This window comes from Trachypithecus francoisi, unplaced genomic scaffold (genome assembly GCF_009764315.1).
Source record: "Trachypithecus francoisi isolate TF-2019V2 unplaced genomic scaffold, Tfra_2.0 Lachesis_group8, whole genome shotgun sequence".
Taxonomy (NCBI): Eukaryota; Metazoa; Chordata; class Mammalia; order Primates; family Cercopithecidae; genus Trachypithecus; species Trachypithecus francoisi.
Genome location: NW_022681473.1, coordinates 93,473,613 through 93,499,117, shown reverse-complemented (window position 1 = coordinate 93,499,117; position 25,505 = coordinate 93,473,613). Strand labels below are relative to the sequence as shown.

The following is a 25,505-nucleotide window of genomic DNA, read 5'->3' as shown; positions in this document are numbered from 1 at the left end:
AGCAACTCCTGAGGAAGTGATGAGTGAGGAGACTGAGGGACATCTCACCCTCACCTTGGACCTATGGGATCCTAGCTACAGGGGACTCCACATCCCCCAGAGATGTGGGAGGTGCTGGAGGATCTGCCTGGAGACTAGGCAGAAACAGTGCTTTGGCTGGTGTGGAGCTCAGGAGCTTTTGTGTGCAGGACAGCTGCACTGCAGTAGAGTAAGGCCATAAGTGCCCATTTCCCCAGGGGTCCCCATCACCCTCCGAGAGGCTCTAGCATCATCTGACTGCCCGGCCAAGAGACAGCAGGGCTGGCTTCCCCCACAGGATTAGGGCACATCTGTTCTGCAGGCCCTCCCACCCCCGAGCCCCTCCATAGCCACCCCGCAGGATCGTGTGTACAATGCAGCCTCCACAGCCCTGCCTCGGTGTTCTGCACTATCTGAGTATTTTCCAAGTAACCTACGGGCACTTCAGATCCCCAAGCGCAGCCAGAGACTGACCCCAAGCCAAGGGCTGCTCCAGCGTCCCCGGAATGCATATGCAGCTCAGGAGTACTAAGCCCAGATCTGCGGCCAGCACTGGACCTGGGGAGAAGCGCCCACCCTCAGATCACTGAGGGGGGGGGACGTGCAGGTTTGTGGGCCAGCACAGAAGTGGTTCGTACCTCCCTCCACAGGGCTGGTCCAGAAAGCATATGGCCAGCCTATCTCCCGGCTGCAGCCTGTCAGAGGGAGCCCCACCACCCCGAACACGTAGCAAAAGAAACTTAGGCAAGGCGCCAATGATCACAGGAGGCTCATTGAAAGCCAAGGAGGGGGCCCTGGTGAGATGGTTTTATTCCCCGCCCCTCCCCCCGCCCCCAAGAACACGCCTGCGAAATCAAGGAAATACAAAAAAACCACAGGGCTAAGAGCCTATCTACCAGCCACTACTCCTAAGCGCCGTCTATTGGATTGCAGCCCAAACTACAACACTAAACATTATTCTGCTAATAGATGCCGAAAATCAGGTGCAAGAATTCACCCACAAATAAAGACATTGTACAGAGCCTTGGCCCTTTGAAAGCATCCAAAACCAATCCCAGCTGGGTGCACCCAACTTGCATCAGAGTTAACGCAACACCAGCCCCACCAGATGAGAATCAGAAAAAACTCTGGCAATTCAAAAAGCCAGTGTCCCCTTACCTTCAAAGGAGCCCACTATACGCCCATCCCCCGCCCACCAGCAATGGTCCCTAATCAGATTGAAATGTCTGAAATGACAAAGAATGCATGATGTGGCAAAAAAGCTCAACAAAATTCAGGAGAAAGTTGAAATCCAATCCAAGGAATCCAAAGTATCCAGTAAATCAATCCAAGAGCTGAAAAATGAAACAGGCATTTTAAGGAAGAACCAAACTGAACTTCTGGAATGGAAAAATTCACTATGAGAATTTCATAATACAAATCAGAAGTATTAACAGTAGTATACAGGTGAAAGCTCTCCACAAAGAGAACCAAGAAACAGACACATAGACTGACAGAACAGAATAGAGAGCCCAGAAATAAAGCTACACACCTACAACAATCTGACGATCTTTGACAAGTCAACAAAACAAGCAGTGGGGAAAGAACTTCCTATTCAATAAATGGTGCTGGGTTAACTACCTAGCCATGTGCAGAAGATGGAAACTGGACCCATTCATTTCACCATATACAAAAATCAACTCAAGATGGATTAAAGACTTAAATGTAAAAGCCAAAACTATAAAAACCCTGGGAGACAACCTGGGAAATACAATTCTGAACATTGGCCCTGGCAAAAATTTCATGACAAAGATGCCAACAGCAATTGCAACCCAAACAAAAATTGTCAAATGAGACCTAACTAAAGAGCTTCTGCAGAGCGAAAGAGACTATCAACAGAGTAAACAGACAACCTACAGAATAGGAGAAAATGTTTGCAAACTATGTACTCAACAAAGATCCAATGTCCAGAATCTATAAGGAACCTAAAGAAATTAACAAACAAAAAACAAGCCCATTAAAAAGTGGGCAAAGATGTGGTGGCTCAAGCCTGTAATCCCAGCACTCTGGGAGGCTGAGACGGGCGGATCACGAGGTCAGGAGATCGAGACCATCCTGGCTAACACGGTGACACCTCGTCTCTACTAAAAATACAAAAACTAGCCGGGCAAGGTGGCGGGCGCCTGTAGTCTCAGCTACTGGGGAGGCTGAGGCAGGAGAATGGCGTAAATCCGGGAGGCGGAGCTTGCAGTGAGCTGAGATCCGGCCACTGCACTCCAGCCCGGGCGACAGAGCGAGACTCTGCCTCAAAAAAAAAAAAAAAAAAAAAAAAGGTGGGCAAAGAAAAAACATGAAGAGACGCTTCTCAAAAGAAGAAATACATGTGGTCAACAAACATATGAAAAAATGTTTGACATCATGATCATTAGAGAAATGCAAATCAAAACCACAATGAGATACCACCTCATACCCATCAGATTGGCTATTATTAAAAAGTCAAAAAATAACAGGTGCTGTCCAGGTTGCAGAGAAAAGGGAATGCTTATACACCACTGGTGGGAATGCAAATTAGTTCAACCACTGTGGAAAATAGTTTGCCAATTTCTCAAAGAACTTAAAACAGAACTACCATTTGACCCAGCAATCCCATTATTGGGTATATACTCTAAGGAATATAAATGGTTCTACCATAAAGACATATGCACGTGAATGTTCACTGCAGCACTACTCACAATAGCAAAGATATGGAGTCAACCTAAATGGCCATCAACGGTAGACTGAATAAAGAAAACGGGATACATAGACAACATGGAATACTATGCAACATAAGAAAAGAACAAGACCATGTCCTTTGCAGCAAGGAAGTGAAGGAGCTGGAGCAAGACCATGTCCTTCACAACAAGGATGGATGGAGCTGGAGATCATTTTCATAAGCAAACTAATGCAGGAACAGATAACCAAATACCACATGTTCTCACTTATAAGTGAGATCTAAACACTGAGTATACATGGATACAAAGAAGGAAACAACAGATACAAGGGTCTACTTGAGGGTGGAGAGTGAGAGAAGAGGGAGGATCGAAAAATTACCTATTGGGCACTATGCTTATTACCTACGTGATGAAATAATCTGTATACCAAATCCTTATGACACACAATCTATCCATGTAACAAATCTGCACATTTCCCCCTGAATCTAAAATAAAAGTTTAAAAAGAAAAAAAAATCAGAAAATTAAGTATTTTTAAAAGTATATTTAAAGTAAAACTGGAATGTGTTGTGAAAATAAAATGAAATGTTTAAATAAAGCTTGTGGGGTCTACGGTACTAAATCAAATTTAATTTTGTCTCCTACAGCCTCACTAGCAACTTTTCTTGAAGGTAGATCTTCTTTTTAGGTTACCTGAGAACTGATCATGCGCTGAGATGAGTGAGCAATATTAGCAGGCAGACCAAAGAAACTAGGTTTGTCGTCCTCTGGAAGTTTCTCAATGACAGCACGATAGTCCTAAATATAAAAAAGTGAAAAACAGTTACTTTTTAAAAATAAAAATTGAACTTGCAATCACTGAAATAAGAAAGAATACTTTGAAATGTTAAAATATTATTTGTATTTTTATTTTCTAGATAAATCTCACTTTGCATATTAACTCAGTTATCTATGGGAAGTATTATCATTAATACTTCTTCACACTTCAATTATTTGATATTATATTTTCTTATCCTAACTCCCACATACAAAGGGACCCTGATTTATTTTACACATATTTGAGTGACTATGCCTATGATATGGAAGCTACTATGTTAGATGTTTTTAGGAAAGCTCTATAATTTTTTTCCTGTAACTTACCAAAGACCAATCTGCAGAGTGCAGTTCTGCCCATATTAAATTAAGACAAATATTCAAGCAATCTACTTTTGTTTCTTTTCAACTTAGAGAAAACTTGTAAATGTGTAGACACACACTAGTATGCAAGCACTGCTTTGTAAATTACTTTATAATAGAGCAATTGCAGTTAGTCTTCAGTTTGCTGGTGAGGTGTGATAAAATGTATTGATAATCCTATCATTTCATCCTGAGAACTACCCTATGCATTGAATAAGCTTGGCTTGTTGAGCACTCATCTCAACAGTTACTCACCCATGACTTTAAATCAAAACTAAGTGCAGACAAAAAGACCTATTCAGTTTGGCCTAAACATGGAAACCGTTTTGTTTTCATGAAGAGAAGTTATTTTAAGACAAGTACTGCACGTGTATCTAAAAACTGTGTTTGCTGAAGTAGGCATGGGGAGACTTGGCCTCTGACTTCCCCTCATCCTTTCTTATCCTTGGCAGCTGACCCTGAAGTATTTCCAAGGAGACAGTTGGACTCCAGGAAGTCCAGGACCTGTAAATATGTCACATTTTAGAAAGTCATGCTGTTCTTTGAAATTCTTCCAATCCTTTAGCTTAGCATTTGTAAACTTCCTCGAGGTATTCAATCACAATATATATGTATAAATGTATATGTACATGTACATGAGTGTATGTTTGCATATATGTGTGCATGTGTTATCCTGGGAAACATTCAGTGTCTTTCGTCTAACTCAATTAGAAAGCTAAACAGTGATTCTCATAAGTCATCCTATAAATTTAAAAATATTTACTCTTTGTAGAGGTATACACTTTGCTCATTTCAAAATAGTTATGAAATCTTCTTGTCGAGACTGGCTAGAGTCTTCTGTCTATCTAGAACTATACAGTGATATGCTGACTAATAACTGGCATTTACATATTCAGACTGATTTATCCTTATTTGTATATAAAAATATATATACCATGTGACAAAATTTATATAAACAGCACAAAAACAGGAAAACTAGGCTGTTAGAGTAAGGATAATGTACCCTTTGTGGGAGAGGCAGTAACTAGAAGGGAACATAAGGAGAACTTCTGGGAAGCTAATAATATTCTGTTTCTTGACCCCAGAACTGGCTACACTCATGTGGTCTATGTATAAAAATTCATGGAATTGTGCATTTATAATGTATACATTTCTGTATGAATTGTATTTTTCAATGTAAGCTTCTAACAATAGAGTTGGAAGACTTGTTGGGGTACACTATCTGAAATAAATGTATAATAATTATGCGATATACTGTATTTACTCATTCACTCTAAGGTTCTGCTAGAAGGTAAACTCCACAGATGCATTACTATATCCACAATGCCTAGAGCAGAACTATCACTAAGCAGATGTTTAATGCATTTTATTGAATGAATGAGTAAATTAAAGATACTAGAAATAAAACAGGATACTTAAGGTTATAAGATAGTCAATAAGACTAATATATTTAATGGTTTTTTTAACTTTTGTTTTTTGACAATTATGTGCCAAATGAAGGATTTTTCTTGAAAAATATTTGGATGAAAGAAAACAGCACAAAACTGAGAGAACTACATAATTGAATAGATACGTGCCTTTGTAATTCAAGAAGAAATGTATAATTATAGTACTCTAATAAATCATTATTTGCACACAGATACACATATAGGTTTGTGGCAAAATAAATTAGAATTGAAATCTTTCAGCTATACTTATTACTATTTTCTGGAAAAGATGAGTGCATTCTAGGAGGCTTTCATGTGATGGTTCAAAGCAAAAAGCTACAGTTGGCTGAAATAGATACACAAAACGTTGCTGTGAAAAACAAAGTAAATTTCTTTCATATATTTAGACAAGCTTTAAGTGTACAAGCCAGAAACTGAAGACACAAATAGTATTTGTCTTCTTTCCTATTTTTATTTTATTTTATTTTTTTTTTTGAGACGGAGTCTCGCTCTGCCGCCCAGGCTGGAGTGCAGTGGCCGGATCTCAGCTCACTGCAAGCTCCGCCTCCCGGGTTCACGCCATTCTCCTGCCTCAGCCTCCCGAGTAGCTGGGACTACAGGCGCCCGCCACGTCGCCCGGCTAGTTTTTTGTATTTTTAGTAGAGACGGGGTTTCACCATGTTAGCCAGGATGGTCTCGATCTCCTGACCTCGTGATCCGCCCGTCTCGGCCTCCCAAAGTGCTGGGATTACAGGCTTGAGCCACCGCGCCCGGCCTCTTTCCTATTTTTCAATATTTGAGAGTACACTCATGACTACTATGAAGTGCATATTCTCCCACTGCAGTTTTTCACAGCAGTCCTACCTTCTTTGAATTTTCTTTGGCCACTGCCTTCAAGATCTGTCTACAGACCAGCCTATTATTATGATCAACCACCCAACTTTCAGTAAGTACTCAAAAGTTTTTAGGATGCCTTATTAAAGTTGAGAGAATCAAGCCATATATTGTCATAACAAATAATCCAAACTGAATAATTACTTGTGCATATATTTAACAATGTAAGAAATGATTCATGTATCATTCATGTATCATGTATCATGTATGATAAGTAACATATATTTAACAATGTAAGAAATGATTCATGTATCTACCTGGAAATAGATTGAAAATCATTCATTTTACCTACCAAAATGCTGCAGGATTGTGGTAGAGATACAGAATATGGAAAAATGCTTTTCTTGTTCCTTTGGTTGAATACATCAATAACTGAAGAATTAAAAAACTGCTTCAGGTATGACTGAAGAACTCTAAGGTCAAAATAGTTATCTATACGTCCTCCATAAATAGCATTTTCAAGTAAACCATGTACAAATTCCCATTGTATATCTTTGGCACCTATAATTTAAAAAAAACACTTTTATTAATTTTATTTTTAAAACATTAAATTCCTGGCTTGAGTTATATTTATAACATACAGCAAAATACATTTAATACAATTAAATCATTTATTCAAGTGACGATTAATATTAATAGTAGTAAATAATATTTGAGATTTTTTAATCAAGTAAAATCTTCAAAATATTTTACATGTATAAATTCACTTAATCCTCATAGCAAAGACAGAAGTATTAATGTTATACAATTATACATATGGAGAAACCTTCCTAAGGAATAGGAAGGCTAAGGCACCAAAATGAGAAAGTTATACAAAGATCTGAAATAGAAATGAGGTACTCTGAATCCAGTCAGATTATCTGAATTATCTGCTACACAATCCTGGTTACTTAAATTGGAAATTCCTGAAGCGGACCTATCCAAAACATAATTTTACACATTTGATGAAACTGTCAGTTTATAAAATAATCTGATTAACAGGGAAACTCTACAAAACACCTTCACACATTACACTCTTCTAAATGTCATGATTTTACATAGTCAACTATCTACTTTCTATTTTAATAGAAGAGAAATGTAATATTAAAAAAACACAATAGAATTTTTTCTTTTTGGTTTTGGTTTTTTTGAGATGGTGTCTCGCTCTGTCACTCAGGCTGGAGCACAATGAGGCAATCTCAGCTCACTGCTTCCTCCGCCTCCTGGGTTCACGCGATTCTCCTGCCTCAGCCTCCTGAGTAGCTGGGATTACAGGCGCGTGCCACCATGCCTGGCTAATTTTTGTATTTTTAGTAGAGACAGGGTTTCACCATGTTAGTCAGGAACTTCTTGTATAAGATATTATTTCATTTTGCAACAGAAATATCCTTGTCATCACAATTTTGTGGTAATGTTAAAATGTAAGAATTAAATCTCAGATCTACAGTAAATGCAGGAGACACAGAACTATATTTAAACTAGCTAATAAACTTTATTGTTAGCATTACTAGCACAGTTCTGTTTCATTACTATAAAATTTAGAGATATGACAAAAATTGATTATCTACATGCCTTGGAACATAAGTGATTTAGGTCGCCTCCTGCAGGATAAGAGGACCTCCAGAGTGGAAGAATAAAGTTGTTATCTGCCTATATCTTATTCTCAACAGTGACTAAACAAAGGACTTCACCAGGACTCGAATTTCTAGTTGTCCTGATACTCACTAAATGATAACTTTATCATTTAGTCAGTCACTGATAAGTTAGCCAGTCATTGATCAGTCAGTAAGGAATACAGACATAGTGTATCTTTCAACTTATAAAATAGAAACGGCAATCATTATGTGAAATATTTTACAGAATTTTTATAAGAAAATATTATTTTTCTTCTACCTATTTTTCTCAAAACAAATTTTATGTTGTTCAGGATAAAATAAAATTAATAGAACTCAAATTACAACAATATCAATAATTACAGTCAACCATTACTGATAGCTTAACTCCATATATTAAATGTAGTAAATGTTAAATGCTTCATGTGGCTTTTGTAATTTAAACTTCTGGATATTCAAATAAACTGAGGTAGTGTCTACTATTATTCCTAATTTAAAGATCAGGAAACTCAAGCTTAAAGATTAGGAAACTTGCTCTAGGTCGCATGGCTATTACTCTCAATACCAATTGTTCCCAAGATTTAGAACTTTTTTTTTTTAGCATTGAATTCTATACATGTGGAAGTTCCTTCATATCAGAAAATTCTGTAATCATAAGATTTAACAGATTTTTACTCTGAGATTCAATATCATTTTAAAGGATCTGCCTTTTATTTAAAATATAATGGTGTAAGATATCTATCTATATATGTCTTAGAAGGCTATTAATTAACTCCATCACAAACTGGAAACACAGTGATAAATCATTCAAGTTCTGTTTTTTCTCTTTTGTGAAAGGGCACTAACATTAATAGCCTCATAGTGGTATTATAAAGTCAAATAAATATTCAAAAGCATTTTGGAAAATTACCAAGCTTTTAGGCAAGCTGAAAAAAGTATTAGTCTATATTCTCCAAAAAAAAAAAAAAAAAAAAATCAGCGTCAAATGTTAAGAACAACAGTTCACGGAGGTCAGGAAAGTAGTTACCCATGTATGAGGAGGGGAATGTTGGGTCGTATGTAGAAAGGAGTAGAAAAAAGGCAATTCTAAAATACGAATAATGCTGTTTTCATTTTTTTTTTGAGGGGGGGTATAAGTTACATAGGTTCAATTTATGGGAAATTTATTGAATTCTACATTTATGTGTACTTTTCTGATGTAGAATTAAATTCTCTTTCAATACTCTTTGGCATCAACTAGTAATGGTGAACAAATGCATACCCTATGGCCTAGCAATTCTCTTCCTACATATATACTCAACAGAAATACATCTATATAGTCACCTAAAGGTATAGCAGCATTACCCATAATCATCCCAAACTCAAAACTACCAACATGTCCATCAACAGATATACATATAATTACACAAAGGCATACTGTATAGCATTGAGAATAAATGGACTACAACTAAATGCAAACATATAGCTGAATCTGTCAAATATAATGTTAACTACAGGAACCCAAATACTAGAGCGTACATGCTGTATGTTTCTAGTTTTACAAAAACAGGCATAACTAATCTATATAGTTAAGTGTCTGGTGTCTACCTCAGGAACAGGGGAAGGTAAAGTTGGGGGATGGTAGAGGCTGAAAGGCAACATTACATGAGTAGATTCAGTGGCACTTATAATGTTCTGTTTCTTGATTAAGGTGCTGGCCACGTAGGTGAATTCAGTCTCTGGAAATTTCATTGAGCCATAATCTTGTAAGTACTTTTTGTCCATATAGTTCATTAAACAGATTTTTTTAAACTTCAAAAATATATAAATTAAAATGGGACTTGGTCACATCCTAGCTGTCCATCCTTATCCTTTTGCCAAGGACAAGTTATAGAAAAAATTTCTGATGCTATTAACTCAAATAATAATTGAGTACCTATGATAGGCTACGCACTGTTATAAACCTCAAGGATATACACAGTAAACAAGACAAAGATCTTACTTTAAAACAGATTATGCTCTAGTGGGAAGAGACAAACAAAATAAGAAAAAAAGAATAAACAAGAAGATATTCAAGTAGTACTAATGTATTAAGACAATATGACAAGACAAAGGGATAGAGAATGATTAGATTACTTCAGATTCAGCAGTAAGAAATCAATCTCCAGAAGCAATTCTCTTCTCAAGAGGACACCTCTAAGCTGAGAAGTGAACAATAGGAAGAAGAAGGCCATATGAAAATTTGGGAGGAAAGCATTTCAGACAGAAGGAAGAACACCCATTAAAACCTTCAAGTAAGAACAAGTCTGGCTTGTCTGAGGAACATAAAGATGCCAAATATGGATATAAGTTTTAAACAGGAAAATTATATGCTTTGGTTTGCATTTCTAAAAACTAAAGTTTTTTATGGTATGAAGAATGTTTGCAAGGGTGCCAAAGTGGAAGACCAGGTAAGTAATTATCGCTTGGACTGCCAACACTTTGGAAAATAAGTGAATAGAATCATGATGTGATTTGCAAAGGATAGAAATTGCCAAAGCACTGGATGTCTGAGGATGAGAAAAAAAAAAGAATCCAGGGTGACTCACAGGCTTTAGCCTTGAACAACTATTAATATATGAATGGTGGGCCATCTACTGAAACGGGGGCAGAATCAGGAAAAAGTATTCGGCAGGGTTGCAGGGTTGGGGGTGGGGAGGAGACAGGAATTGAAAGATCTGTTTGTGACATTTTTAAGTTTGAGATTACTATCATCATATTCTATTCTCTAATCCATCATTGGTCTAAACTCTAGTGTCCCCCTCCCTTGGTCCTGCACAATAAACTTTAAAGATTAAACTGTTCCTGTTTTCAAGGAGGCTGATAGCTAGATGGACTTAGGGGATCAGATTACATGGCTTTATTTGCTGCTGTTTCAATGTATTATTTGTACCTTATTTCCTGAATCCTACTTAGTAATTCAATTATGACTCCACAAATCCTTGGTACTAATCTTAATCTGCTATACTCCTGAATTTTAACAGTTCCCTTGAAAGACAAAGTCTTTCTAGCTTTCTGCTTCCAGAAAGAAGAATCCATGTAAGAACAGATTCATATAAGAACTCTGAGATAATACAGGTATAGCAGTCAAATAAAAAAAGAAATAAAAAGCAAAAGCAAATTTTGTGATAGGAAGGTAAGCCACTTTGGAAGAAAACACATAGTTAATAAGACCTCAGAAAAAATATTTTATTAATATGAGATTAAAATTTTTGTTAGAACTTACCATCAAAAAGTCTGTCAATAATGTTGTACCCAGCTCGAAGATCTGATAAAGAAAATTCATAAAACTTGGTCCAACCCTGTCAAAAAACAATTTTTTTAAGTAAACAACTAAATAGTACTCAGAGAGATATATGTATATATCACTGTCCTTAAACAAAATGATCAATATAGACTTAAAATATATAACTCCTGAGAATTTTTTTAAAAATCCAACACATAATAAATCTAAAATAACAGTAAATTAAAAAAAAATTTACTGGCCATAGCACGAAAAGTACTTTATAATACAATACTAATTTTAGTGATTTATGTAGCAACATAGTCATAGAGAATAAATTGGCATACTAAATTTTTTATTCTGATTACTATATATACATTGGGATATTTCCTATAATTTTATCCTTCAGAATTGTGGATTTTCTCCACAAACATACAAAGAAATACCACACCAAAAAAAGCCCAAAAGCACATAGCAGTATATTCATTCATATTGAACCCACAAAGCATTCATATTGGAACTAAAATTATATACCTATAATAGCTAAAATGTTTGTATAAAATGAATATTCATAGAGCTCTATATTGTATAGACAATAAATTGAAACATAAAATAATTTATATATGGCTTCTATTGACTAGTTCTATGTAATAAAATAAGTTCAAGCTAAAATATATTTAGACTTGGATATTATTTAGGAATACTGATACAAATTTCATTCATTCATTCAACACTCAAAAAATATTGTAAAAATATGTTATTATATGTCAGGCTCTGGGAATATAATAATGAACAAAAAGTTATCCCTGCCCTCATGTAGCTTTCAGTAAAACATGGGAAAGGGTGGGGTGGAGACAATCACTCAAATACATATACAACTGTAAAATGATAATAACTGACGGAGAGAAACATTTAGTATGTTTCACACATATGAAAGAGATCTGACCTAATCTAGAGGAGAGGGAAAGTCACCCTAACAGGGAGAAGGGTGGCATACAAAGATAAAAGTAGACAGATTTAAGAACTCGTTAGGAAAATAAAACTAACAGAATTTTTGTATTGGATTGTAATGGAGTATGAAAACACCAAAAAGAGGGCTGTTAAGAATGACTTCTAAGCTTATTGCTCATTCAAATTGATGATGGATGATGTCATTCTTAATAAGTGAAACAGTGAAAGAATACAAGATTTGGGAAGGAATATCATGAGATCACCAAACAAAAGTTTAACAAAGCATTTAAACAAACACATCAAACAAAAACATAAAGTTTTGGACTGCTATATACCAGGCCATGTTTTGTTCAATTAAAATATAACAATGAACAAGAAACAAATATCTGTGCACTTGGGAAGCTTAAATTCTAGTGCTTGATCCAGAACATGTGAATTTTCAGACATGTTTGAGACATCCAACTGGATATGTCAACTGTTAGATAGGCAAACAGAGAGCCTAGAAAGTTTATCTGAGCTGTATGTGTAAATTTGGGGTCAATAGCACTTGGATACTTTTTTTTTTTTTTAAAAAAAGAATATTATGGATATTATGAAAACAAAAGATTCAAATTTTGCTCGTTAGCAGATTTAAGAATTAAAGATCTGTAAAGGATATGTATCCATCAACCATTAACAAAATTCCTCTAATATTTATCTAAACTTTCTAACAATTCAAGTCTTAATAAAATTTCTTATATCATTCTGTTAGACCTTATATGTGAAAGTTATTTTTTAAAAATGTTTAATATCTTGAAGATCAATATTTTTAAAACCCCCAAATTAGAAAACTGTTGCTATCAATATTGCTTAATATATATACCTATGACATGGTCTTTAACAGTAAAAATTGTCTCTAACAATTCTATTGTTAGAGACCATATCATAGGTATATATATTTTGTCTATATTACCTCTAGTGTTATGATTTTTATGAGAACAAAAGTATGGTATGAAAAAAGTGACATTCTGGCCGGGCGCGGTGGCTCAAGCCTGTAATCCCAGCACTTTGGGAGGCCGAGACGGGCGGATCACGAGGTCAGGAGATCGAGACCATCCTGGCTAACACGGTGAAACCCCGTCTCTACTAAAATATACAAAAAATTAGCCGGGCGAGATGGCGGGCGCCTGTAGTCCAGCTACTCGGGAGCTGAGGCAGGAGAATGGCGTAAACCCGGGAGGCGGAGCTTGCAGTGAGCTGAGATCCGGCCACTGCACTCCAGCTGGGCGACAGAGAGAGACTCCGTCAAAAAAAAAAAAAAAAAAAAAAAAAAAAAAAAAGAAAAAAGTGACATTCTCATACTTTTTTTGTGTGGGAAAGTGAATTGCTGCTGTATCCTCTATGGATAAAAATTTGGTAATATTTATAGATTTCTAAAAGTATATATATTCTTTGACCCAAATATTCCACATTTAAAAACTGACAGCTATGAACAGGTGTTAAATGAAGCATGCATAGGGATATCCACTGCAACTTTTTTTTTAATCGCAAGAGTTGAAAAGAATATATATGCCCATCCAACAATACAGAACTGCCAAAATAGTACAGCAGTATTATGTAATACAAAAAATATTTTTAAATTGGGCATTAAATAGACACTGTCACTTAACAATGTCAAATATATTGTTTTAAAAAGCAAGGTACAGAGCTGTGTTTGTAATACGCCACCTACCGTTTGCGTTATAAAGAACATAAATACATATATAAATTAATAAAATGTTTGTATATTCATACAAACTCTCTGAAGCACAAACAAGAAATGGTTAATAGTGGACTCTCTGAGAATAGAAAGTGGATGGCAGGGAAGTAAATAGGGAGGAACGTAACTTTTCATTACAAACCATTTTATATTGTTATTTATACCATGTGCCTATATAAAAACAATACAATCTAAATTTTTCATGTAACTTTTCTCAATAAAGGTAAATCACTATCAGTATTGTTCATCTATCAGTCAGGATTAATTGATATATTAGGCTAAGGACAGAGGTCAGAGAAGTTAGGAAAAAAAGATTTACAGGTAGATGTGCCTACCCATTTTGGAACTCTATACTTTTTAGGTGTGATTATTTGAGCAAGTTAACTCTGATCAATGAGTCCTCCCCATAAGTGTGGCATACATATTATAAGAAACAACACAATGCTATTATTTTTTACTATTTCATCTGTTTGACAAATGTTTATTGACAGGCTACAAGCCAGTCACTGTGTTAAGCACTAAACAAACACTATTTCATTTGATGCCCACAATAAAGGTAAATATGATTGTTATTCTCATTCTACAGTTGAGGAAACTGATGCTTATTGGAGTTAAAACAGTTTACCCAAGGTATCGCTGCAAGAAACTCTCGAGTCAAGACTTAACTGCAAGTCTGTCTAGCTCCAGAACCTATGCTCTTGTTTTCACATGGCACTGAAATAGAGAGGTTAAAAGGGGAGCAGGGTGAGGAGGGCAGTTTGAGGAGAGATTTTCCTCAACAGAAGTGGACAAAGTTGAAAAAAAAGAGGATGGGAAAAATTTAAAGATGGAAGAGTGATGCAATTTACAGCTGAGAGAAGCATTTGGCAACAAGATTTGACCATTAGTACCAGATACGACTGCCATGGCAACGGAAAAAATGCAGTTGATTGATTGTGATGACAGTAACAGAGAGCCTTCGGTGAGAAAGAGCTAGATAGATTCAAGACCTTAAAGAAGCCCAGCATGACTGAAGTGTAGAATGCAAGTGACATAAAGTGTCCGAGAGGAGGCTGAAGAGATAGATGGGTCTTTTCTTCTGGACTGTGGTACGGTATTTGCATAGCTTTCCCCTAAGTATGATAAAAAGCCACTTGATACATTTTAAGCAAAGTAATAACCAAATTCATATATTAGAAAGATAATTCTGGTTGCTAAATGCAAAAAGTAGGAAGAACAGTTGGAAAACTAATTCAGAAAGTAGTACAGGTGAGAGGTGATGAGGCTTAAAAAATGGTGAAGTCCTCATATTTAAATCATATTTTGGAAGTAGAATTAATAAGACTTGATGATGGATTGGATAGGGAAGCTTTGAAACACAACATATCAAGAACTGCTCCTGAGTTTGTAGACTAAGGAAGTAGACAGATACCAATGGCTTTTACTGGGAAGAACTGACGGGTATGGGGAATTCAGGTTTTGAAGTTTGAGATATCTATGCAATATAAACTATAAAAATGATACCTAACACTCACTGAGGGCTTATGATGGGTCACAAATTGTTCTTAATACTTTAATACAATGAGATGTGAAGTAGTTAACTATATACAGTCTAGAAGATTAGCAGAAAAGATCCGATTAAGGATATAAATTTAAGTCATGAGCCAAATTAATATGTAAATATGTAAACCTAGCTATTAATACTGCATTACAATTTTTTTTTTTTTTTTTGAAACAGAGTCTCGATCTGTCGCCCAGGCTGGAGTGCAATGGCGCGATCTCGGCTCCTGCAACCTCTGCCTCCTGGGTTCAAGCGATTCTCCTGTCTCAGCCTCCCAAGTAGCTGGAACTACAGGTGCGTGCCACTATATACACACACACACACACACACATATATACACACACACGTACACATATATATACACACACATATACACACATATATACACACACATATACACATACATACACACATATATACACATATATACAGATACATATATACACACACGTACACATATATATACACACACATATACACACATATATACACACATACACATACATACACACACATATATATACACATATATACAGATATATACACACATATATACATCTATATATACACCTATATATACACACATATACACTATTTCATTTAATGCCCACAATAAAGGTAAATATGATTGTTATTTCTCATTCTACAGTTGAAGAAACTGATGCTTATTGGGGGTTAAAACAGTTTACCCAAGGTATCACTGCAAGAAACTCTCGAGTCAGGACTCAAATGCAAGTCTGTCTAGCTCTAAAATCTATGCTCTTGTTTTGACATGGCACTGAAACAGAGAGGTTAAAAGGGGAGCAGGGTGAGGAGGGCAGTTTGAGATTTTCCTCAACAGAAGTGGACAAAATTGAAAAAAGAGGATGGGAAAAATTTAAAGACGGAAGAGTGATGCAGTTTACACACACATATATATACACACATATATACACATATATACACACATATATACACATATATACACACACATATATATACACACATATACACTATTTCATTTAATGCCCACAATAAAGGTAAATATGATTGTTATTTCTCATTCTACAGTTGAAGAAACTGATGCTTATTGGGGGTTAAAACAGTTTACCCAAGGTATCACTGCAAGAAACTCTCGAGTCAGGACTCAAATGCAAGTCTGTCTAGCTCTAAAATCTATGCTCTTGTTTTGACATGGCACTGAAACAGAGAGGTTAAAAGGGGAGCAGGGTGAGGAGGGCAGTTTGAGATTTTCCTCAACAGAAGTGGACAAAATTGAAAAAAGAGGATGGGAAAAATTTAAAGACGGAAGAGTGATGCAGTTTACACACACATATATATACACACACACATTCACACACACACACACACACACACACACATATATATATTTTTTTTGGAGGTGGAGTTTCACTCTTGTCGCCCAGGCTGGAGTGCAATGGCACAATCTCAGTTCACTGCAACCTCCACCTCCCGGGTTCAAGCAATTCTCCTGCCTGAGCCTCCAGAGTAGCTGTGCTTATAGGAATGCACCACTATGCCCAGCTAATTTTGTATTTTTAGTAGAGATGGGGTTTCTCCATGTTTATCAGGCTGGTCTCGAACGCCCGACCTCAGGTGATCCGCCCGCCTCCCCAAGTGCTAGGATTACAGGCATGAGCCACCATGCCTGGCCACAAAAATATTTTAACATACAAAAATATAAAGCTTAGAATGTATCCAAGACATGGTCTTACTTACCTGAGGAATATAATTTCTTCTTTCTTGACATGCAGCATGAAACCATGCGAGACTGAAGAGAGCATGAGCTCGATGTATATTATCTTTTTTGCTAATTTGCTCAGCAGTCCAAGACTCATAAGTACGCATTAAATTCTTCTTTAAACCTGGAGGTGACTAAAGAAAAAAATCAACAGACATCCTATTGCTAAAATCCTACAAGTAAAATATATTAGATTTTAACGTATTTAAGAACATAATTTAAAGAAAAATGTTCAGATTACCAGGTTTGAGTTAAACTATTATGTTACTTCAAAATGTACATAAAACTAGTTTTAAACTGCTTATATCTAACAGTTCATCCAAATATAAATTCAGAATAATTTGTCAAATGAAAAACTATATACAATAATATTCAAAATAACCAAATAAGTTTTATATGATGATTGAGAGATTTTTTTTTTTCACTGACACTAAATCACCACTTACAATACTAATGTGATATTGATTGTTATGGGATAGGTGTTTGAGTTTAATATGCCAGTTTTCCCTCACTAGTTGCTATTTGAATTTCCAAGAGGAATTCAACATACCATTTACATAGAATGTCAACTAATCTTCCTGGTGCATTAGTCCAAATTTAAAGTATTGTGTAACATTGCTAGGTTCATAGACCCAAATAAAAATCCAGGAACTGAAATTGTATATCAGACTAGTATAAAATTTTTTAAATGTTCATCCATATGCATCATATCTGTCATTATTTTTCAAATTATCAAAATGATAACTTTTCAAGTTCGTGGAAAAATAGCAAAATAACGCCCTCAAGAAAGAATTCTAATATTAAAAAATATATAATGTGGGTTTTTCTGCCCAAGTTATTCTAACTAGCTTGTTCTAAAAGTAAAATAGTTCTTCCAAAATGGTTTCTAACATAAAAATAATAAATTCAGGTCAATACTTTCAGAATGCCAAAAATTAGTCATTCCCTTTGAAATCCTTTTCATTGTTATTTCTTAAGTAAAATGACATTATTTTTTAAAAGGCAGCTGGGCATGGTGTAATCCCAGCACTTTGGGAGACTGAGGTGGGTGATCACTTGAGGTCAGGAGTTCGAGACCAGCCTGGCCAACATGGTGAAACCCACCTCTACTAAAAATACAAAATAAAAAAAAAGAAAAGAAAGAAAATATACCACTGAAGTATTAAGTCCCTATCAAATTTACACTTTTTAAATGAAAGCTTTTTATGTTTATGAAACATTTACAAAAACTATCATAGAGAAGGCCAAATTTCTGCACACTATTCAATAAAACATGACATTAATAGGAAACCAAACCACTTAGAGTTTTTAAAAAGGCACTACACGAAAGATCATGCAAATTAATAAATCCTGTACACTTAAAGAGAAAATCACATATAACTATAGACTGAAAAATAATGAAACAAAAACACTAATATGCCAAAATTGTGAAATAAAGCCAAAGACATATTAAGCTGCAAATTCAGACTTAGAACAATTTCAGTATGAATGCAAGTAAATACCAAACAAGTATTCAACTCAAGAAATCAGGAAGAATAAAAGCAGAAAAAATCTAAAGACAGCATTAGAAAGAAAAACAGAAAAAAGAAAATTCAGTGAAATGAAAAGAATCAGGAAAAGCAAATTCATAAGTAAAAGATCAGTTATTTGGAAAACAAATTTTTTAAACAACTCTGACAACTAATTGAAAAAAGAAATCAGGTATCGCCTCAGACCCACTCAGATGACCACTATTAAACACACACACTCAGAGAAAACTGTTGGTGAAGATGTGGAGAAACTGTTCAGTGCTAGTGGGAATGTAAAATGATGTAGCCACTATGAAAAACAATATGAAGTTCCATCAAAAACTTAAAAATAGAATCACCATATGATCCAGCAATCCCACTTCTAGCTACATATCCAAAATAATTGAAAGTGGAATCGTGAAGAAATATGTGCTCACCTGTGTTCACTGTATTATGCACAACAGCCAAGAAGTAAAAGACCTAAATGTCCACTGATGGATTAATGGATAAAGAAAATACAGTATATACATACTATGAAATATATTCTATCTTAAGAAAGGAAATCCTGGCCGGGCGCGGTGGCTCAAGCCTGTAATCCCAGCACTTGGGAGGCCGAGACGGGCGGATCACAAGGTCAGGAGATCGAGACCATCCTGGCTAACACGGTGAAACCCCGTCTCTACTAAAAAAAAATACAAAAACTAGCTGGGCGAGATGGCAGGCGCCTGTAGTCCCAGCTACTCGGGAGGCTGAGGCAGGAGAATGGCGTAAACCCGGGAGGCGGAGCTTGCAGTGAGCTGAGATCTGGCCACTGCACTCCAGTCCGGGCGACAGAGCGAGACTCCGCCTCAAAAAAAAAAAAAAAAAAAAAAAAAAGAAAGGAAATCCTGTCATATGCTAAAACATGGATGAACCTTGAGGACATTATGTTAAGTGAAATAACAAAAAGATAATCCATGATTTTACTACATGAGGTAGCTAAAGTGGTCAAACTCTTAGAAAGTAAAATGGTGGTTGCCAGAGGATAGGGCAAAATGAAGAGTTGCTCTTCAATGGTCATAGAGTTTCAGTTTTGCAAGATAAAAAAAGTTCTAGAGATCTACTGCACAACAAGGTGCATATTGCACTATACATTTAAAAATGGTTACGATAGTAAATGTCATGTTATGTGTTTCTTACCACAATAAAAACAAAAACATAAGTATGAAATAAAATTTGAAAAGATTTAAATGTATTTTATATCATCTTATGCTATTTATGTATATTATACCTCATCTAAATGTAAAAAGAAATTGTGTGTTCTATATAATAGTCATTTACAAAGTTTTAGAAGTCATGTATAGATTACTGCTTTCATATGACTAGAGATCCAAATTTTAAATCTTCTTACCTCATATGTTATTTTCAAACTTGACTGTAGTAAAATAGGAGTAAAGTTGGGATGAACTTCTGCAGTAAGCCAAAGACGAAAGGTATCCTTAGGTTGAAGAGTATTCAATTCCTTGTTTACAAAACCAATGATAAAAATTTACTTAAATACATACAAAAATTTCTCTTTTATCATTATACTATTAATAACTATTTGTAATTAAAACTTCTGTGACATTCTGATATATTTCTTAATGCTCTGGTTATATTTCCTTTAAATTTTTATCTTTTCTCTATTACTAGCTCAGTGTAATGAATAGGAATCTGCATCTAAAGTCATGTTGACTGGGTTGAAATTTGAACCTTGTCACTAACCTGCTAGGTGACCTTGGGCTCTTTGACTCATTCCATCTCTAAATGATAATAATAGTACCTATCACATAGAATTGTGTAAGTACCAAAACAGTATCTGATACATAGTAAGTTCAAAATAAGTGTTAGCTATAATTGCTATGTCTAAACTACCAGCCTTCTTTTTTTTTTTTCTCCCCACAAGACGGAGTCTCACTCTGTCGCCCAGGCTGGAGTGCAGTGGCACGATCTCCGGCTCACTGCAAGCTCCGCCTCCCGGGTTCACACCATTCTCCTGCCTCAGCCTCCCGAGTAGCTGGGACTACAGGTGCCCGCCACCAAGCCCAGCTAATCTTTTTTGGTATTTTTTAGTAGAGTCGGGGTTTCACCGTGTGAGCCAAGATGTTCTCCATCTCCTGACCTCGTGATCCGCCCACCTCGGCCTCCCAGAGTGCTGGGATATCAGGCGTGAGCCACCGCGCCCGGCACTACCAGCCTTCTTAAGTCTTTAGATTCTCACTGCTTTAATTCTTGCTTCTACAGAGTTATATAATGATATTAATTCCCTTATTTACAATTTTTAGTAGCACCTTATGGCCTGTAATATAAATTCAAAACTTCACCATACAAATTAATCTGCCCATGCTTCTCATACTGTGGGCTTCAGTCATTTCTCCAGACTCTTATGACTATCTATACTCATCGAAATGTATTTCCTCTGCCTATTATTCTCTTTGTAATCTGACACATTATTACTTATCTGTCAAAATATAATTTAAATATCATGTCTTAGGGGAATATCTTCTCCAACTCTTCACTACCACAATCCCAAGCAGGTTTAATCGCCCATGTCATTTTGTAAATTTTTCCCTTAGTATTCCTCATCCCACAATATAGTTCTTAATGTGATCTGTCTCTTCTAAATTAAGTTCCCAGAGAGCAGGTACAAATTCTGTAGGTAACCAGAACCTGGCACAATTTCTGGCTTTTTCTTGTACTAAGTAAGTATCTGTAAATTTAATAAATGAATAAATAAATGACAGAAGAAATTTTGATAGCTCTAAAAAAGAATGAAGTCTAAAAATTATTTTAATATAATTGATGTCAAACACTAACATTCATTTAATATCACATGAAATGTAGAGTTAAGATGATGAAAAAAATTACAAAAGAATGGCCACAAAAACATTGTGCTTGCTTAAAATTATAAAGGACAAAATGTATTTACACCTCATAACTTTAAAAAGGAAATTTTATATAAACCTTTGCTTTGGGTTAGCACATTTAAAAAAATTTAAAAGGTAAAACAATACATTGTGATATAGTTGGATTTATAGCTGGATATAGTTGGATTTACAATAAATTTATAAATTTATATCCAATCAATTCATTCAAACTAATAGAAAAGCAAATAATCAGTTATTTTAAAAATTATATAATATTATGTACTGTTTCTAAGAGTTCTAATTAAGATGTGCTTTCAAGATAACAACTATATTTTACATAGATTAGTAGCTATCAATCAACTGTTTGACACAGAAAGCAGTACAAGTATTCACCAGTCTTCTTTATATATCTTAAAACATATGATTTATCAGGTTAGGGGCAGTGGCTCACACCTGCAATCCCAGCACTTTGGGAGGCTGAGGCAGGCGATCACTTGAGGCCAGAAGTTAGAGACCAGCCTGGCCGACATGGCAAAACCCTGTCTCTACTAAAAATACAAAAACCAGCCAGGCATGGTGATACATGCCTGTAATTGCAGCTACTTCGGAGGCCGAGGCACGAGAATCATTTGAATTCGGGAGGTGGAGGTTGCAGTGAGCCAAAACTGTGCCACTGAACTCCAGTCCGGGCAATAGAGCAAGATTCTGTCTCAAAAACAAAACAAAACAAAACATATATGATTTATCAGACATAAATTTTATATTTTTGGCTGGGCACAGTGGCTCACGCCTGTAATCCCAGCACTTTGGGAGGCCGAAGTGGGCAGATCAAAAGGTCAGGAGATCAAGACCATCCCGGCTAACACGGTGAAACTCCATCTCTACAAAAAATACAAAAAAATTGGCCAGGCGCGGTGGCGGGCACCTGTAGTCCCAGCTACTCAGGAGGCTGAGGCAGGAGAACGGCGTGAACCCAGGAGGTGGAGCTTGCAGTGAGCCAAGATCACACCACTGTACTCCAGCCTGGGCGACTGGGCTGGACAGAATGAGACTCTGTCTCAAAAAAAAAAAAAAAAAAAAGAAATTATATTTTTACACACTAGTAATTTTTACAGAAAGCCATAATAGAATTACATGAATATTCATAGTCTAAAATCTGTATCTTCTCTTGATTACAAGTAATGAATCATGAATCACCATGGTCCATCAGTTCATTCACTTACTCATTAACTTATTCGTCAAAAATTTATTGACTCTATTTGTCGAAGTGTGTAGTTGCCAATTAATTAGGACTGCAGAAATTTTTAATACCTCACAACTAGGGCAGGACCTCCCTCAATTTACTCTATTCTGTTTGCTTCTATTCTATATACTACTGCCAGAATAAATAAACTTCTCTGTTAAGGACCTCCTTTGGCTCTCTAAGTCCCAGGACAAAAATTCCAAAATCTTCTGCATGGTTCTCAGGGTATTCCATAACTTAGCTCTTTCCTAGTCGTCTAACTCAATTTCCCCACACTTCCTGCCTGGCCTGCCCCTCTAGCACTATCAAGGACATCTCTTCATTCCTTGTACTAGGGATGGACATCCCCAGCACTATCTCTGCTTGTGCCGATGGAATTAAAATCATGATATCCTATCTTTGCCTATACTTAGCAAAATCCCATTTGGCTTTCAAGGAATATCTCTTCAGAATCATCTCTAACTACCCAAGACCCTATTCATCTTTCTAAAGCACCAGAATAAAATCTAGGTTTGCATGTAAAGCCTATCCAGTGACTTGTCTGGTCTTAAGACTATTTTTCTCCTGAGTCCATTTGAGGTAAATGAAACATTTGCTTCAGTTTCCTCTCTAGCTTCATTAGCCCCTAGGAAGTTAGGCAGTTCCCTCTGACACCCTATTATGTCTCTTCTCCCAATACAGACCAAGAAAACAAGAGCATAAAAAGAAACTAATGGTATAAATATGTCTTCTAAGCTTCCCTGTCAATCTTCATTAAAAATGTCTTGGCTTCTCTTATATGCCCTTACAAAAAGATTTTCATAGACTTCCTATTAATATCTTATTTTGCATAATTGTACATATTTAGGAAATATTTAAATCTAAAATGTCTCAAATACTACTTTTTAAATCATCATAAATAATGCATGACATTTTAATACTGATGTCCCTTGGAGATTACTACGTTGAGTACAATAGATATTATTTGTACCACATTTATCTGAATCTACCTTTTCCAGAACTGGTAGCCAAGATACCACAAGATGCAAGTTCTTCAAACAGAGCCAATCTCCATTGCGGGCACATTCTTTTAGCATTTGAATTGCTAAATCAGCTTGACCTTGACCCATGGCAACCTGCAAAAGCAAACAAACAAACAAACAAACAAAATTTAAAAAACAGATCTGCTAGCATGTTATAATATAACGGTAGGAGATTCAATAATAATCCCTAAACCTTCCGAACTGGCTTTAATAATAAATTCGGAAGAAGAATCAAACTAATACCAGAAATTAATCTTCTTTAAATAATTAAAAGCTTATATGAATAGTTTAACTTTCCTGCCAGAATTACTAGTAACAGGTACAATCTGTGGAGCTCCCCTTCCTAAGACACCTCACTGATAACTGAATATTGACCTAATGTAGACCTAATCTACTATGATTGACCAGAACTCTCTATTAGTTCAAAACCTGCACACCTGAGCCTAACAGCGCTACTATTTTGCTATATTTCATTTATATTTTTCTTTGTAAAATTTTTACTTTTCAATTTTTGGTTGCTATGAAGTATTCAGTTGTTTAAAAAATCATTATTAATTATTTTCCCAGTGAAAAAGATGTATTCACTTGCTAAACATTGAGGGTGAATTAATACATTTCATTTTCAAATTTACATGCAAACTGAAAAAAAGGAGACACCCTGAACAAACAAACGTTCCTACCTCAGGGAAAACAAATTGCGTTACAATGAATACATTTTACTCAAAATTTTATGTATTTCTTTCAGTTCAGGTAAATAAAATGTAAATAAACATTACTGTGATTTATCGTAAAAGCATACAAGTAAAATTTTAAAAGTAATTCTCAAAATGAAAGCAAATGTATGAATTTCCTATAGCTGCTTTAAGAAATTACAACAGATTTAGTGCCTTAAATTATCATCAAACGTCTGGAGGCCAGAAGTTTCTCACTGGCCTAAAATCAAGGTTCTGGGTTTGAAAATAAAGGTACTACTATAAGGCTACATTCTTTCTAAAGGCTCTAAAAGATAATTCTTCCCTTGTTTTTTCCAGTTTCTGGAAGCCACCTACATTTCTTTGCTTATGGCCCGTTCCTCCATCTTCAAAGCCAGTAGCACAGCATATTCTCTCTTCTCTAACCTCTACTTGGATCATCATGTCTCCTATCTTCGCTCTTGACTCACCTGTCTCCCTCTTATAAAAAACCTTTGTGATTTTTATATTGGGTCCACCTGGCTAATTCAGGCTACTCTTCCCATCTGAAGATCCTTAATTATATCAGGAAAGTTCCTTTTGCCATGGAAAATAACATATCCACAGTTCTGAGGATTAGGACATAGACATTTTTCAGGGCATTATTTGGCTTAACACAACCAAAAATGTTCATTTGACCAATATCATCAAGTATGGGAAGAGCAATAGCAAAAACAAAAACAGCGGGACAATATGTACTTACCTGGTGATAACACTCTCCGCTTCTTTCAGTATTAGCAAGTTCTTGAAGTTCCTGAGAAGGATCAGCACCCGGAGAAATAATTATCAAGATGGGTTCAATTTCCAGTGTCTCTCTGTATAAACGTTTGAGATTTAGAGGCAGTGGCGACACCTCTTTCAGTCCTAAAAGATATATTTTAAAAATTAAAAATAAAAGCAGTATGCATTATTAAAAAGTTTATTAAATCTAATTATGTGATAATAGAGAATACCCAGGTGAGTTATAATCTCATCATATATTAAAGTTTTTCCACTATAAAATCATATACTAGTAAGAGTCAACATCTGTTTTATGCTTAAGATGCCAGGCATTTTTCTAAATGTTTTCCATGTATGATATCATCTTATTATTACAATGCTATGAGGTA

The 25,505-nt window shown here is 35.7% G+C and overlaps 1 protein-coding gene across 1 annotated transcript in view; it reads right to left on the bottom strand.

Annotated features, from left to right (window-relative positions):
• Positions 1–25,505, bottom strand: part of DYNC2H1 (dynein cytoplasmic 2 heavy chain 1) — a 386,039-nt gene that overhangs the window by 155,773 nt on the left and 204,761 nt on the right. The window contains exons 76-82 of the mRNA XM_033204903.1: positions 25,100–25,260; positions 23,633–23,758; positions 19,906–20,016; positions 16,986–17,141; positions 11,041–11,116; positions 6,497–6,705; positions 3,401–3,505 (exon numbers count right to left, since the gene is read on the bottom strand). Coding sequence (XP_033060794.1) covers positions 3,401–3,505; positions 6,497–6,705; positions 11,041–11,116; positions 16,986–17,141; positions 19,906–20,016; positions 23,633–23,758; positions 25,100–25,260 — 944 coding nt within the window. The remainder of the gene's footprint in view (positions 1–3,400; positions 3,506–6,496; positions 6,706–11,040; positions 11,117–16,985; positions 17,142–19,905; positions 20,017–23,632; positions 23,759–25,099; positions 25,261–25,505) is intronic.